Source organism: Dipodomys merriami, unplaced genomic scaffold, assembly GCF_024711535.1.
Source record: "Dipodomys merriami isolate MVZ:Mamm:240054 unplaced genomic scaffold, mDipMer1.0.p SCAF_42, whole genome shotgun sequence".
NCBI classification, from domain to species: domain Eukaryota; kingdom Metazoa; phylum Chordata; class Mammalia; order Rodentia; family Heteromyidae; genus Dipodomys; species Dipodomys merriami.
The window spans coordinates 12826948-12840178 of NW_027205826.1; the positions used below are offsets into that span (position 1 = coordinate 12826948).

Below are 13231 nucleotides of genomic sequence, written 5' to 3' on the forward strand. Positions count from 1 at the left end.
TCACACTCATGTGCATTTGTGGGTATGTGTACACCACATACACACACACACACACACACACACACACACACACACAGAGCACACTCATAAAAGTTGGTACAATATACCTGTTTGCAAACCCAGTAAGCCGTATAAAATAGAGGCATTTAAAAGCAATGAATGTTAATGGGTTGAGCTTATTAAAATCTATTTCTTTCTCCCATGAGACTAGCCCTGCTTTCTGGATTTTTAAAATCCTAAACCCTGCAAATCTCTCAAACTACTTTCTTGCCAAAGAGTATTTCCTCCCATCATGAAAATTATGGGCTTTACAAGTGAAACCTAAACCCCGTGTTTTGAAATTACTTCATACTAGACCATTAGAACATCGTGTTTTGAAAAGCTGTTTGATGTTCAGGGGGGAGAGTATTTATTTTGAAAATAGTAAAAATAAGGAAATCCTGGCTTGCCAGAGGAAACAATTGTCAGGTTTCTAAAAATGTTTCAAATCCAACCTTGAACCCAATGGAAATATCCACATGCCACTTCCCTGCTCAATAACCTTCCCTCCTGCCTATTGGACACTGGTCAAGCTCTGCACCCAGGGACTCAAGATCAGTGTCAACCTTTCCTGGCCCTCCCTTTCTCCGCCTCCCTCCTATAAATGTTCTGCATCAGCCAATTAGATGCGTGCATTGTTTCCTGTTCTCCCTGTTGGCATTCCTGCTTCTACCACGTTGTGCCTCTTGCCTACCCACCCACCTGGTTCTCATACGCCTCCTTCTGAGGCCTAACACAAGGTCTGGCTCTTCCGAGAAACTGCCCACCAGGTACCCCTGCCCTGAGCAATGGAGGCTTCCTGTGAGAATTGGCAACTCTCATGGTCTGTACTGTTCTCTTATTTAGGGTTTTTTGTTTGTTTTTGCTTTGGGCCCACTTTCTTGATTAACCCGTAGCCCCCCTCCTTCCAACAGATAGTAGAGACCGCCACGTACTTATCACTTGACGCTGAAAAGAGGCTTGCTCCCCTACCAGATCTGTCTTCCCCAGGAAATGGTCCTGTCCTTGAGCTCAGCACTCACGTCGTATCCTTGTCTGTCTCCCTTGTGGTACACAAAGCACAAACTGAGGCTATTGTTGGAGTCATCCACATCGCTCTTTGCCTCCCACAGCCTCCTCTCTGTTCTATTCTATTCATGATACCACTAACTAGAGAAAAGTAGCAGAAGTGACTGGTGGGAAAGGCTAGGTCACTCCAGGCCAGGGGCCCCACTGGATGCTTTTTGGTGTACCTTTACTATGGAATGGTCACCTTCCCCTAACAAGGATGTCACCTTTTTATCCTCCCACCCATGAAAGAACAACTCATAGGAAGCAGAAATTATTCTTCCAGAATGCGTATATAAAATCTTGCTTATAAACAAGAATATGAACTAAACCTCCTTTCTTTCCCAACACCACAAGCTGCCTCTGTGGTTTCCTGACACCTGAGGTCATTACATTGCCTTCAAGTATCATCATTATTAAAAATTCAATCAGAGCACCAACTGGTGAATTTAATAACAATCCTTTCATGGAAGACGTCTAAGCAGGAACTTCTTCACCCTGCCTTGTCTGCTTGATAGAAATGAGTAAGGGTTACAGGAAAGCTACCCACGGGCACCTAAGACTCAGAGGCTAAGTGTAGAACAGGCAGGACTATGCAGAGAAGCCAAAAAACAACTTCCATCAGCAGAGGTCTTCATTGGCTAGGAAGGGGAAGTCTCAGGACTCCAAGGCCCAGGTGAGGTCCTCTAGGAGAAATGAGACTGAGCGAAGGGATGGTGTGCATGCTGCTGATAGAAACTGCTATGGAGCACTTAGAGTATGCCAGGCGCTGTGCCTAATCTCCCTACACGATTCACATGTATTGGCTCATAGGAAGAGATGCTATGATTACCCTAGAGTTTCACCCATGGGAAATCAGAAGGTCAGACCATTTAAATGACTCTCCTGGGATCATAAACAAGCCTGGAAATGGCTGTGTCAGAATTCGCACTCAGAGAGGTCTGTTTACTGGCCTCTGTGGTCAAAAAGGCATCATCACACTGGCCAGAAAGACGTGTGTTTCGAACATAAGCACGTGGTTGTGAGGGGGACGGTGATCAGAATCACCAGGCCTACTAGGTCTTATGAAAACTGAATTCTTAGGCTCAAACAATGGTTCAGTGGCTTCAAGTCAAGAGAGCTGCTCAAGGGGCAGAGGCCAGATATAATAAATAAAAATATTAAATGTAATCAATATCCTTTCCACTCTCCTTAAAGAATCAAACACAGACCCCAAAACCACCCTGTTCCTCTCTGCAATATTCTGCATCTTCTTCCTTTCCCTATCCTTCCCCTTCCTTCTATTTTCACTGCTGAGACATAAAAAATGATTCCTGGGTAAAAGTGATTAGAGCTGGTTGGGAATGAGGTGTCTGAGAAATCTAGTAAATCACTGCTGTCTTCTTACTCTCTGGCTTTCTGCATTAGGATTTTATCAAGGTTTTTTTCTTTTCTTTTCTCCTCCATCACCTCCCCCACTTTCTTTCCCTGCCCTCTACCTAATTCTGTCTTTCTAGTGCTATTTTTCTAGTCTGGTAGGCACAGTGCTGAATTGGAAAGACTCTGCCAAGACCCTTTGGCAGGAGCTGGCCGGCAGGAATCCTGCCCACCACAGCGGCGCAAGAGAAGACAGGGCCTCTAGGCAGAAGGGCAGGAAGAGGGCTGGGCTTGGGGTCTGGCTTGAAAGCTGGACTGAACAGGTTTCATGGGCCTATTAGCTTGCCCTCTGGAGCTTAGCTTTCTCCTGCCAGGGTAAGGATTACAATTGTGTGCTGGCACCTACTATAGTTCCCCTGGGAAGAGGAGAGGGAGGGGGTGGGGGGGATGGGGGGTGTTGGAGATGAAGGAAGGCAAGCCAGCACACCACCCAGAGTTGGGCAAACTCCACAGGGCACAGCCACGTGCCTGAAGCACACGGTCCTGCAGGCAGCCAGCCAGGGTTTCCAGGGCTCCCATGAGAGCTGGGGTGGAGGGGGGGGTGAGGAGGGGGCTGGGCACTGAGTGAGTGGCTGTTTCCACACTGGCAGAACAGGAGTTGCTAACCTAGAAGCAATTCTGCTAGGTTAACTAACATCAGGAAAGTGCTTTATCTTAACCCAGAATGGAAAGAAAGGTCAGGTCAACTGCACAGAATAAGTGTTCGGCTTTCTGGATCGGAGAGGGGCGGTGGGGGGGGGGGGGGAGGGAAAGCCCATGTTAGTTTTGCAGTGGGAAGAGGACAGATTTTTTTTTTAAATCTCTAAATGGAGAGTGGGGACCTGGGGACACACTCATTCTTTTCCCTGATCACAAGCCACTGCCCACCTACCCTCCCTGCCAAGGGCACCATGCAACAGGGCATTCCTGTCCCAGGCACCATTCTGCCCTACTGGGCCCTGCTTTATCTCCTTTAATCCTGGTAAATAAGTCTCCCTCCAGGAGGAGGGATGTTTCTCGTCAACCATTCTGTTGATGAGCAAACTGAGGCTTAAAGCAATTAAGAGATGCAAAGGCAAGGGCAGGATGGAAACCCCAGCTCCACTTGTACGCTACTCAAGCCCCTCTGAGTCCAGGGCCAACACTCTTACTACCAAGTTGCCTTGCTTGCCATTCAGGCCCCAAAATACCTCTTGCCAGAGGCTGCTATGCTTTGATGGAGGAGCAGCATGATATAAACAAGATAAGCAACAAGATAAGCAAGATGATAGAGCCTGCACGGGGCTTTGGTGGAGACGATAAATAATGCCAACACACAGAAAATCATCTGCCTGCCTCCCTGGGGAACAAAGTGCAGTCCCTCTCTCTCCTTCATGAGCACTTTCATCTTGAGCGATGAGAAACTCCTGAGATATCCGAGGTGTCATGGCCCGGCCCCTCTCACTCACAGAGCTCCAACCTGAAATGTATTTTGCAAAGTATAAACTCCAGGCCCTGGGGGGGGGGGGGGAGCTTCTCGGCAGGACGAAGAGAATCCTCTCGTCTCATAGGACCTCCCGCAATCCCCTAACCTCCAGCACAGAGGCTACCTCTGTTATTGCACAGGTCCATAGCTACCAACGCTTGTCACAAAAGACCGTCAGTAGAAAGAAGACAGCAGCTCCACAATGCACACACACAGGTGCAGCAACGGTTCACTCTAGCCCCCTTCTCTTAAGCGCTCCTCTTCGCCTCCCACCACATAGAAGGGTTTCCTTCTACTCTGCACCCAGCTTTCAGCATAACCCCGTCTCTGAGCTCAGAAGGAAAAAGAGAACCTTCTTAGTTCTCAGATGAAAATGGGCATAAAAGTGGTAGGATACCCTCAAGCTAGTCAAAGCCGGGGCAGGGGGGAAGCGCAAGGAAACCAACCTAGCTTTGTAAGTATGGGATATAAAAAGAAATGTGCCTTTGTCTACTTTAGATGACTTTCCCTGAAGGGACAGCTGTCCTCGGAGCTATCATTTAATTCTCGGGGCACACAGATTCTTATTTTTCCCTGTACCCAACAGCACACCTCCAGGAGCATCCCCACTTTCATATGATAATATCTTCAGTGCAAACACTGAACTCTTCAGGATGATGGCTGCCAGCCCGGCGGACCTGCCAACAGCCAAGATGCTGTACTCAGAGGCTCAGAAGCCTCTGAAGTGGCTTTAATACTCCAAAACCCACCCAACTGTACCCTCCGTAGAGAAGGTGGCCCAGAAAACCTGACAATCCCACATCACCACTTCAGGTCTCCATGGATCCCGAGAGTATGCCTTCAGAGAAAAGAGTTAACTCAGTTGTTGGCCAGGCAGTAGACAGAGGAGGGGAGTATACAAACTATGAAAGGAGTCCAGAAGAGCAGTCATCGTAAATAGCTTTGAAAGCTCACAAAAATGCTCACCTTAGCTGGGTGCTGGTGGCTCACGCCTGGAATCCTAGCTACTCAGGAGGCTGAGATCTGAGGATCGAGCTTCAAAGCCAGCTGAGGCAGGAAAGTCTGTGAGACCCTTATCTCCAATAAACCACCAGAAAACCAGAAGCGGCACTGTGGGCTCAAGTGATACAGTGCTAGCCTTGAGCTGAAGAGCTGAGGGACAGCGCCCAGGCCCAGAGTTCAGGCCCCACGACCAGACAAAAAAAAAAAAACCAAAAAACTAAAACCAACAAAACAAAACAAAAACCAACTGCTCATCTTGCTACCCCAAGAGTATTTGTCAGTTTCTGGCTTGGTGGTCTTCCAACTAGACGAGTAGCATTAAGGACACAGTGCTATTGACCATACCTGGGGAGATGTGTGCATAGAAAGTACCTGAAAACCAATGCTCGGGGAACTGTTCTGCCATTGTCTCCTGGTTGGCCTGGTCATTTAGCTTTATCTACTAAAAAAAAAAAAAGTGTAATGATGCTCTTATCAATATATTCTTTCTTTGTGGCAACCTAATAGCTACCTGACTTTCCTCAAAAGTCTTACTATAAAGTATCATAAGAGATAGATGGCATCCATTTGTGTGACAGATTCCTGAAGGAAGCCCTGATTTTCCTTTCCAAATTCAAGGTCTAGACCATTGGTTTTCAACTGGTAGTTGAATTTATCCTCAAGGGACATTTGCAAGTCTCTAGGAACATTTCTACTTTTCACAGCTGGAGGGTAAGTGCCGATGGCATCTCAGGGATAGAAACAGAGATGTTACTAAACATTTTATACTGCACAGGACAGGGTCCCACAAGACTTAACCAGACATGAATAGCGCCAGGGGTGAGAAATCCTCATCAAGATTGAAATGGTACAATTCCCAGAATATTCATGGCTGCAATCTGTGTTCTTCTTTTTGTGAGGACTTGTTTTCCTCAAGATTTATTTGGTATTTCTATTCTGGCCACTCCTGTGAGCTACGGAGAACAATTGAGAGCTTTCTCCTTTTTGAGGTTTACTTGTGATACATATCCATCAAGTTCACATCCCCTAGAAATTCATTTCACATTACAATCCTCATAATGGCAACCACGGAGTGAACAGCAGGGCATGATTTTATCTGTTTGGCATTTGAAGTCAAGCTTTAACTTTTCTTCTTTGATGTGAGGACTACCATTTAGGCTTTCAATTCAAAGAAGAAAATTATTATTTTGAAGTGAATTTTCATTACTGAAAAAAAAGACAAGCCTGCCACTGGTGGCTCACATCTATAATCTTAGCTACTCAGGAGGCTGAGATCTGAGGATGGTGGTTCAAAGCCAGTGTAGGCATGAAAGTCTGTAAGGCTTTTATCTCCAATTAACCATCAAAAAAAGCCAGAAGTGGAGCTGTAGCTCAAGTGGTAGAGCAAAAAGTAAAAAAAACTCTCAGGGATAGCACCCAGGCCCTGAGTTCAAGCCCACCCACCTCCCCCCAAAAAAACCCACAAATTTAAATGAAAAGATATTTCCAGTGTGTCGTTCTTCCATAATCTAGTAAAATGACATCCATTAAAATGCTGGGATTCTTTGCTATGGATATCAGCTTTGGGGATGCTCCAAGTATCTAAGAATTACTAATGAATACAGACTCTAAGGAACCCAAATGACTTATGCCTCAAATTCCTAGATCCTGACTTTTGACTCTCTGTAGGAAGCCCCCAATCTAGCAACCATTGAGCAAACTCTCCTCACATTTATCTCTAAAGGAAGATTATATCTGGTACCTAATTACCTTAAGGCAGTATTGCAGGTGACAGTGATTGGAATAAATGATAAAATTTGGCATAGTTATAGCAACCACCACAATCATTCCTATTAATGAAACACCTAGCACTTGCACTGGCCAGTGACCCTGAATCTCCTAGTTTGCACAATAACCTCATCAAATAAAATTCTACCCTTTTACACAAAGGGAAACAAACGGAGGCTCCAAGGTGTTACATCATTTTCTAACAAGTAGCAAAAGAAAGGCTCCTGGGACAACAGGAATGACAGAAGCACCAATGTGTCGCTCCCTAGGTTTGCTCCTACCCTCCCCAACCTCCTGTTGTTTCTGTTAGAAGGGTTGGTTTTGTACTTGGCTGGCTGGGAAGAGCTTAAAGATGGTAGCTCTATGCATTGTATGTAGTAAAGAGCTACGGTTCACTTAAAGGAGGCGTTATATCCCCTCAAACCTTCAGAGGTGGCTAAAGGTAAGGTTCCATTCCATTAGAGCCAGTGGTCTCAAGCTATCAATCGAAGCTGATTTTGGAGAAGGAACAGAAGAGGCATGAAAGTGTAGAAATATTTGAAAGGGTGAACCTAAACTCCAGTACTCATAGATCAAGGCAGAGGTATTCTCTTCCTCCTTCACCTCCCTTCCTTGCATTTAAATCTGGCTCTGTGTGTCACGGAAATTTCTGCATGAGCTGAGGACAGAGTTCAGAAACAATCTCCAACACAAGTCTCACATTGTTCTGCTTTCTGTCTTCGCCTGCAGTGAAGGCCCTCTGCTGGGTGACCTTCCTGTCAATGTATCCAGCGGGATCTTTGTTCCTGGTACCTGGGCAGATGAACTGATCTTTCTTCCTGTTCATTGTGCGCTCTGGGGTAAGGTAGAGCTGCCCTGGGTCCTGCGTGTACCCTGCTCAGTTCTGGCAATGGGTTTGAAGCACTTGTCTTTCTAGGTGATGGTTTTATGTAAAACTCCACATCATTTAGAGCCGACTCTGCAGTCTTGCAGGATTCGATAAAGGCAGACGAAGTGTGATGGACAGGTGAAAATAAAAACAATATGTGCATAGATTGGTTGGCAGGAATAGTGATCAGAGAAAGATGCTGTCTGGTACTAAGGAGAAAGCTAAACTTTTATCTGAGAGCCTGCTTTTAAATTACAGTTCTTGGTTAACCTCTAAACAAGATGTAAAGGGTGGGAGAGAGACAGCAACTCACATCATACCTCTGCTCACATTTTCCTCCTGTCAGGCCAGAGGACAGTCAAAGCCTTACAGACAGGCCAACCAAATCACCCAGAAAGATCCTATTATTTATGTGTCTGCAGGATAAGGGTGGGAAGCAAGATGAGCAGAGGGCTTTTATTAGGGAAATCATTTATAATAGACTGGTATATCTTAAACTGAAGCTCTGTATCTGAATCCCATGGGGGAGCTGGTTAAAAATGCATCTTAGCAGGACACTGGTGGCTCACGCCTATAACCCTAGCTACTCAGGAGTCTGAGATGTGAGGATCAATGTTCAAAGCCAGCCAGGGCAGGAAGGTCCATGAAATTCTCTACTCCAATTAATCACCAGAAAACTAGAAGTGGCGCTGTGGTTCAAAGTGGTAGAGAGCACTAGCCTTGAGCAAAAAAGAGCTCAGGGACAGTGCCAAGGTCCTGCGTTCAAGCCCCACAGCCAACAACAAATAAAATACAAATACAAATGCATTTCCCTGGGCCCTCAGCCAGACCTGGAGAAAAAGAAATCCTTCGAGTCTGTATTTAACTGTCAGGGTGAGAGATGGGGACGAGTCCCTGTGGCGTGCCTGCAGAAGTTACTCTCCAAGAAGGCCAGTGAGTAGTTAAGGCCTCCATGCCATCCATCCTCCCTCCCGGCCCCGCTCCTTCCCCCCCTCCACCCCATTCAAAAGGAGAACACTGGTAAGTTTACCTGGTCTGATAGGGCTTTGCATACAGTTGGGAGATGGGATGCCGGGGTGAAGGGGTGCAGAGGGTCGGCTGCTGAGGTCCATGACGGAGGGCACAGCTGCAGAAGCCGGCTGCAGCCCTGGAGGGTGAGGGCTGTGGTCGTGCTGAGAAGGGCTGGGGGGGATGCCATTTTCCGACAAAAACTCCTCCAGGTCCATGTATTCCAACTGGAAAGTATCTCCGTCATAAGGAAGAGTTTTGTCCCATAAAGTGGGCCCCAAGAATGCCGACTGGGGTACGGTTGGGCTGTTGCTCTCATCATCCAGCTTCTTTTCCTTATCTTTGTCTTTACTAAATGCTGCAGAACGAGGGAGAAAGTTGGACTTTTTAATTACCAAAAGAAAAGAGAGAGAGAGAGAGAGAGAGAGACAGGAAGTGTTGTTCTTTCAGCAAATTAACCTGGGTTATAACACCGCTTCTGGGGTCTGCTGCTGGCTGCTGGCTTTTGTGGATGGAGAGTTAAAAGTTCAGGCAGGACAAGGATCTCTGTCTGTTTTTCAACATCTTCCTATTTACTTTGGAAAGAAAGCACTCTCATGTGTGGCACAGGGCTGCAGGCTGATCAAGGCGGAAAACAAGGGTAACAGTCTTCAGGGCATTATTTAAAGAGGCAAGTCTGAGGTCGAACATAGGGGGAAAAAGATACCTGCTATTATGTGCAACTAGGGTGATTTTGAAGAAAAATGCCAATCACCAAGTTTGATTTATCTTTCAGAAACGGATTGCAATATGAATATGAGATTATCGAAACCTAAGTTGTTGGAGGGTTTTTGTTTTTTATTGTGGGTTGTTTGTGTCTTTTAGACAGGGACTGACTATGTAGCTTAGGCTTCCCAGAACTCTCCTCTTCCTGCATCAGCCTCTGGAGTTCTGGCATTACAGACATCTATCATCCATCATGCTTGGTTTGAGTTGATGCTCCCAAGCTTAGAAAAGCAAGACTCTTCAGCCTTCTTGGATACTGTGTATTGAGTATCTACTTCTGTGCATGGTTCTTCCCGTATATTAACTCAAAATTACCACAGTGAACTTCCAAAACAGCAGTGAACTCCCACACTCTCCAACTTCCTTCCTTACAAGGAAGGCACAGAGAAGAAAAAAGGAGAACTTTCTGAGGAGCGTGTGTTTGTTCTGAAAGCTACTGGGACACTTGTCATTCTTTTTTAACAGACAAAAAATAAGTAAATAATAAATAAGTAACAGTAGTTTCTTCTTCCTCTTCCTTCCCTATTTCACCACCCAATTCACATGCACTAATTATATATATTTGCAACCAAGAAGGGGGGGGGGGTGTTGTTGGGTAAAGGTGAGCTATTTCACATACCTATGATGAAGGTAGGCAGCTATTTCCTACCTGGAAAACCTCTCATCAGATAAGAGCTTTACCAGGAAGGAGCTCAGGATTTTGTAGATTCTAGTACTCAGGCGGGGGTGGGACTAAGGAATTCGCTTCTGCATCTCTCCCCTTTCCCAAAGAAACACAGCCTCCACTGCCATCCATCCTAACCTTCCACCATCTCATAGGAGAATCTGACTTCAAACTATCTCCACGAATGCAAAAGCCAGCCGGCAGCCCCTTCCTCCCAAAGAACAGTCTTTTTAAAAAAGAAGAAATCTGCAGATTGCAAACCAAAACATGCCTCTCTCCCCCAAGTTCTGGCATGCAACAGGTTCTTCTCCCTTCCCCTGGAAAGCAGGTTGCAAATACACCTCCACAGCCAAATCATCTTTCAAGACAGGGGCCACACACACACACACACACACACACACACACACACACACTACACACTCACCCACAGCCAAATCACCTTTCAAGACAGGGGCCACACACACACACACACACACACACACACACACACACACACATACACACACACACACACTACACACTCACCCACAGCCAAATCACCTTTCAAGACAGGGGCCCCACACACACACACTACACACTCACCCACAGCCAAATCACCTTTCAAGACAGGGGACACACACACACACACACACACACACACACACACACACACACACACACACACACACACACACACACACACACACACACTACACACTCACCGGCAGGATGATCCGCATTTGTAACGGAGATTCCAAAAGCATGAACCCTCATCGGCCCAAAGGACAAACCCCATAGGGTCATCCGCTCACTTCCAAGCTTCCTGTCCCGGGGCCTCCCTCCGAAACTCCTGCTTCAAACCAAGGTTACCCCAGGGAAAGGTTTCTGGGGACTTACCAAGAAAGGGCTCAAGCCAGAGGCAGGCTGCTGCTGCTTGGTTACACGTGAGCCTGCTCCTCTCTCCCCTCCCACTAGGGAGGGGAGGGGTGGGGAAGAAGTGCACCCGGAAAAAAAGAGTCCCCGCGGCTGGAGGCGTGCTCCGCTTGCTTCTCGGGGGACAGACCCCTCCCCAGCCCCCCAACTCTTTCTCAATGGCCCTGCAGCCCAGCCCAGGCGTCTCGGAGGCTCCCACCGCTGGGATTTTCCTAAAACAAAAACTGGGACTGAGGCGCGCACACCCTTCCCATAACCAGAGTAACTCGGACAGACGTGCACCCCAACACACACACACACACACACACACACACACACACACACACACACACACACACACACACACACACACACACACACACACCACAGCCAGACACTCCCCCAACCCAGCCCAGATTTCTTCTTCCCTGCTTAGGAGGCTCCTGGTCTTTTGCAGGCCATTTCACTGGGTCATATTCTAGGCAGCCATGGGAGGGGGGGGGCCCTGTCAAACCCCACCTGAGCTGGAGGAGCAAGGAAAGGGGGAGAGGACAGGGGAGGGGGGAATGCCCTGGGACCCCAGGAAGCTGAGCCGTGGTCCCCCCCCACCGCCAGTGCAATTTTAAATATTGTTCAGGAAAAAAAAGGTTCCCCCCCAAAAAAAAACCCTCCCACACTGCTGACTTATTACTGAGAAGGAGGGAAAGGGGGGGCGCCTTCATTTCATCCGAGCCGGGTTGGGGCGCGGTGGGAAAGGGAGGAGAAACAGCAGCTCCAGCCCCAGCCGGGGTTGGTGTGTGTCTATGGGGATGTGGGGGGGCGAGGGGGACCCCATCCCAGGGCCGGCCCCACCGGGGTTGGTGTGTCTGTGGGGGTGTGGGGGGGACCCCATCCCAGGGCCGGGCGACTCCAGCCCCAGCCGGGGTTGGTGTGTTTCTATGGGGAGTAGGGGGGGGCGAGGGGGACCCCATCCCAGGGCTGGCCCCAGCCGGGGTTGGGGTGTCTGTGGGGGACCCCATGCCGGGGTTGGGGTGTCTGTGGGGGTGTGGGGGGACCCCATCCCAGGGCCGGCCCCAGCCGGGGTTGGGGTGTCTGTGGGGGTGTGGGGGGACCCCATCCCAGGGCCGGCCCCAGCCGGGGTTGGGGTGTCTGTGGGGGTGTGGGGGGACCCCATCCCAGGGCCGGCCCCAGCCGGGGTTGGGGTGTCTGTAGGGTGTGGGGGGACCCCATCCCAGGGCCGGCCCCAGCCGGGGTTGGGGTGTCTGTAGGGTGTGGGGGGACCCCATCCCAGGGCCGGCCCCAGCCGGGGTTGGGGTGTCTGTGGGGTGTGGGGGGACCCCATCCCAGGGCCGGCCCCAGCCGGGGTTGGGGTGTCTGTAGGGTGTGGGGGGACCCCATCCCAGGGCCGGCCCCAGCCGGGGTTGGGGTGTCTGTAGGGTGTGGGGGGACCCCATCCCAGGGCCGGCCCCAGCCGGGGTTGGGGTGTCTGTAGGGTGTGGGGGGACCCCATCCCAGGGCCGGCCCCAGCCGGGGTTGGGGTGTCTGTAGGGTGTGGGGGGACCCCATCCCAGGGCCGGGCGCCGCTCACCGTCGTCGTGGTGGAGGGGGAGCTTCAGCGGGTTCTCCAGCAGAGACCTGAGCACGCCGTAGGGAGGCGGGATAAAGGTGGGGTTCAGGGGGAGCGGTCGGGACATTTTCTCCATGGCGATGCACTCGCTTGGTGTTGGTTGTTTTGGTTTTTAATTGTTTTTTTTTCTTTAAAAAGAAAAGAAAACGCGGCGGCGGCGGCCGCAGCCCGAAGCCCCGCTCGCCTGTCCACGGCGCGGCCGCGCGCTCCCCGCGTCCCGGGCCGCGGCCGGCGCCGAAAGTCCGCGCTCGCCCGCGGCGGTGCGCGGCGCCTCCCGAGCGGCCGCCGATCCGCGGGAGTAACTTCGCGGAGGGGGGTCGGCCCGGGGGGCTCCCGCGCACGCGCTCGCTGCGCCCCCGGCCGCGCCGCCGTCCCGAGGGTGCCCAGAAGAACCAGCCCAGCCCCGAGGCGCACGCAGGGCGGCCCCTCCCCACCCCCCGCCCCGCGCCCGCCGCCGCGGCTCCCGGCGCTCCGCGGCCCCGCAGCGCCCCGGCCGCCGGGCTCAGCGCATCCGGCCGCCCATGTGCCGGCGGCCCTGACAAGAGTGACGTCAGGGCCCGCACCGCGCGCCCATAGGCGTGCAGAGGCGTGGCGCCCCACCCCCACCGCGCGGCCCCGCCCTCGGGCCCCGCCCCACCCGCTGCCTGTTTAGCGTCGTCGCGCGTATGGGTTTTTTTTCCTACCCAACCTTTG

The 13231-nt window shown here is 50.3% G+C and overlaps 1 protein-coding gene across 5 annotated transcripts in view; it reads right to left on the reverse strand.

Moving 5' to 3' along the window:
* The window catches only part of Hlf (HLF transcription factor, PAR bZIP family member), a 53454-nt gene extending 40532 nt beyond the window's left edge, over positions 1 to 12922 (reverse strand). The window contains exons 1-2 of one of the 5 annotated variants that reach the window (XM_069993254.1): positions 12500 to 12922; positions 8614 to 8949 (exon numbers count right to left, since the gene is read on the reverse strand). In XM_069993254.1, the coding sequence (XP_069849355.1) occupies positions 8614 to 8949; positions 12500 to 12614 (451 nt within the window). In that variant the 5' untranslated portion in view covers positions 12615 to 12922. The other 4 variants (XM_069993255.1, XM_069993257.1, XM_069993256.1 and 1 more) reach the window with 4 other exon arrangements.
* Positions 12923 to 13231: the final 309 nt, after the last annotated feature.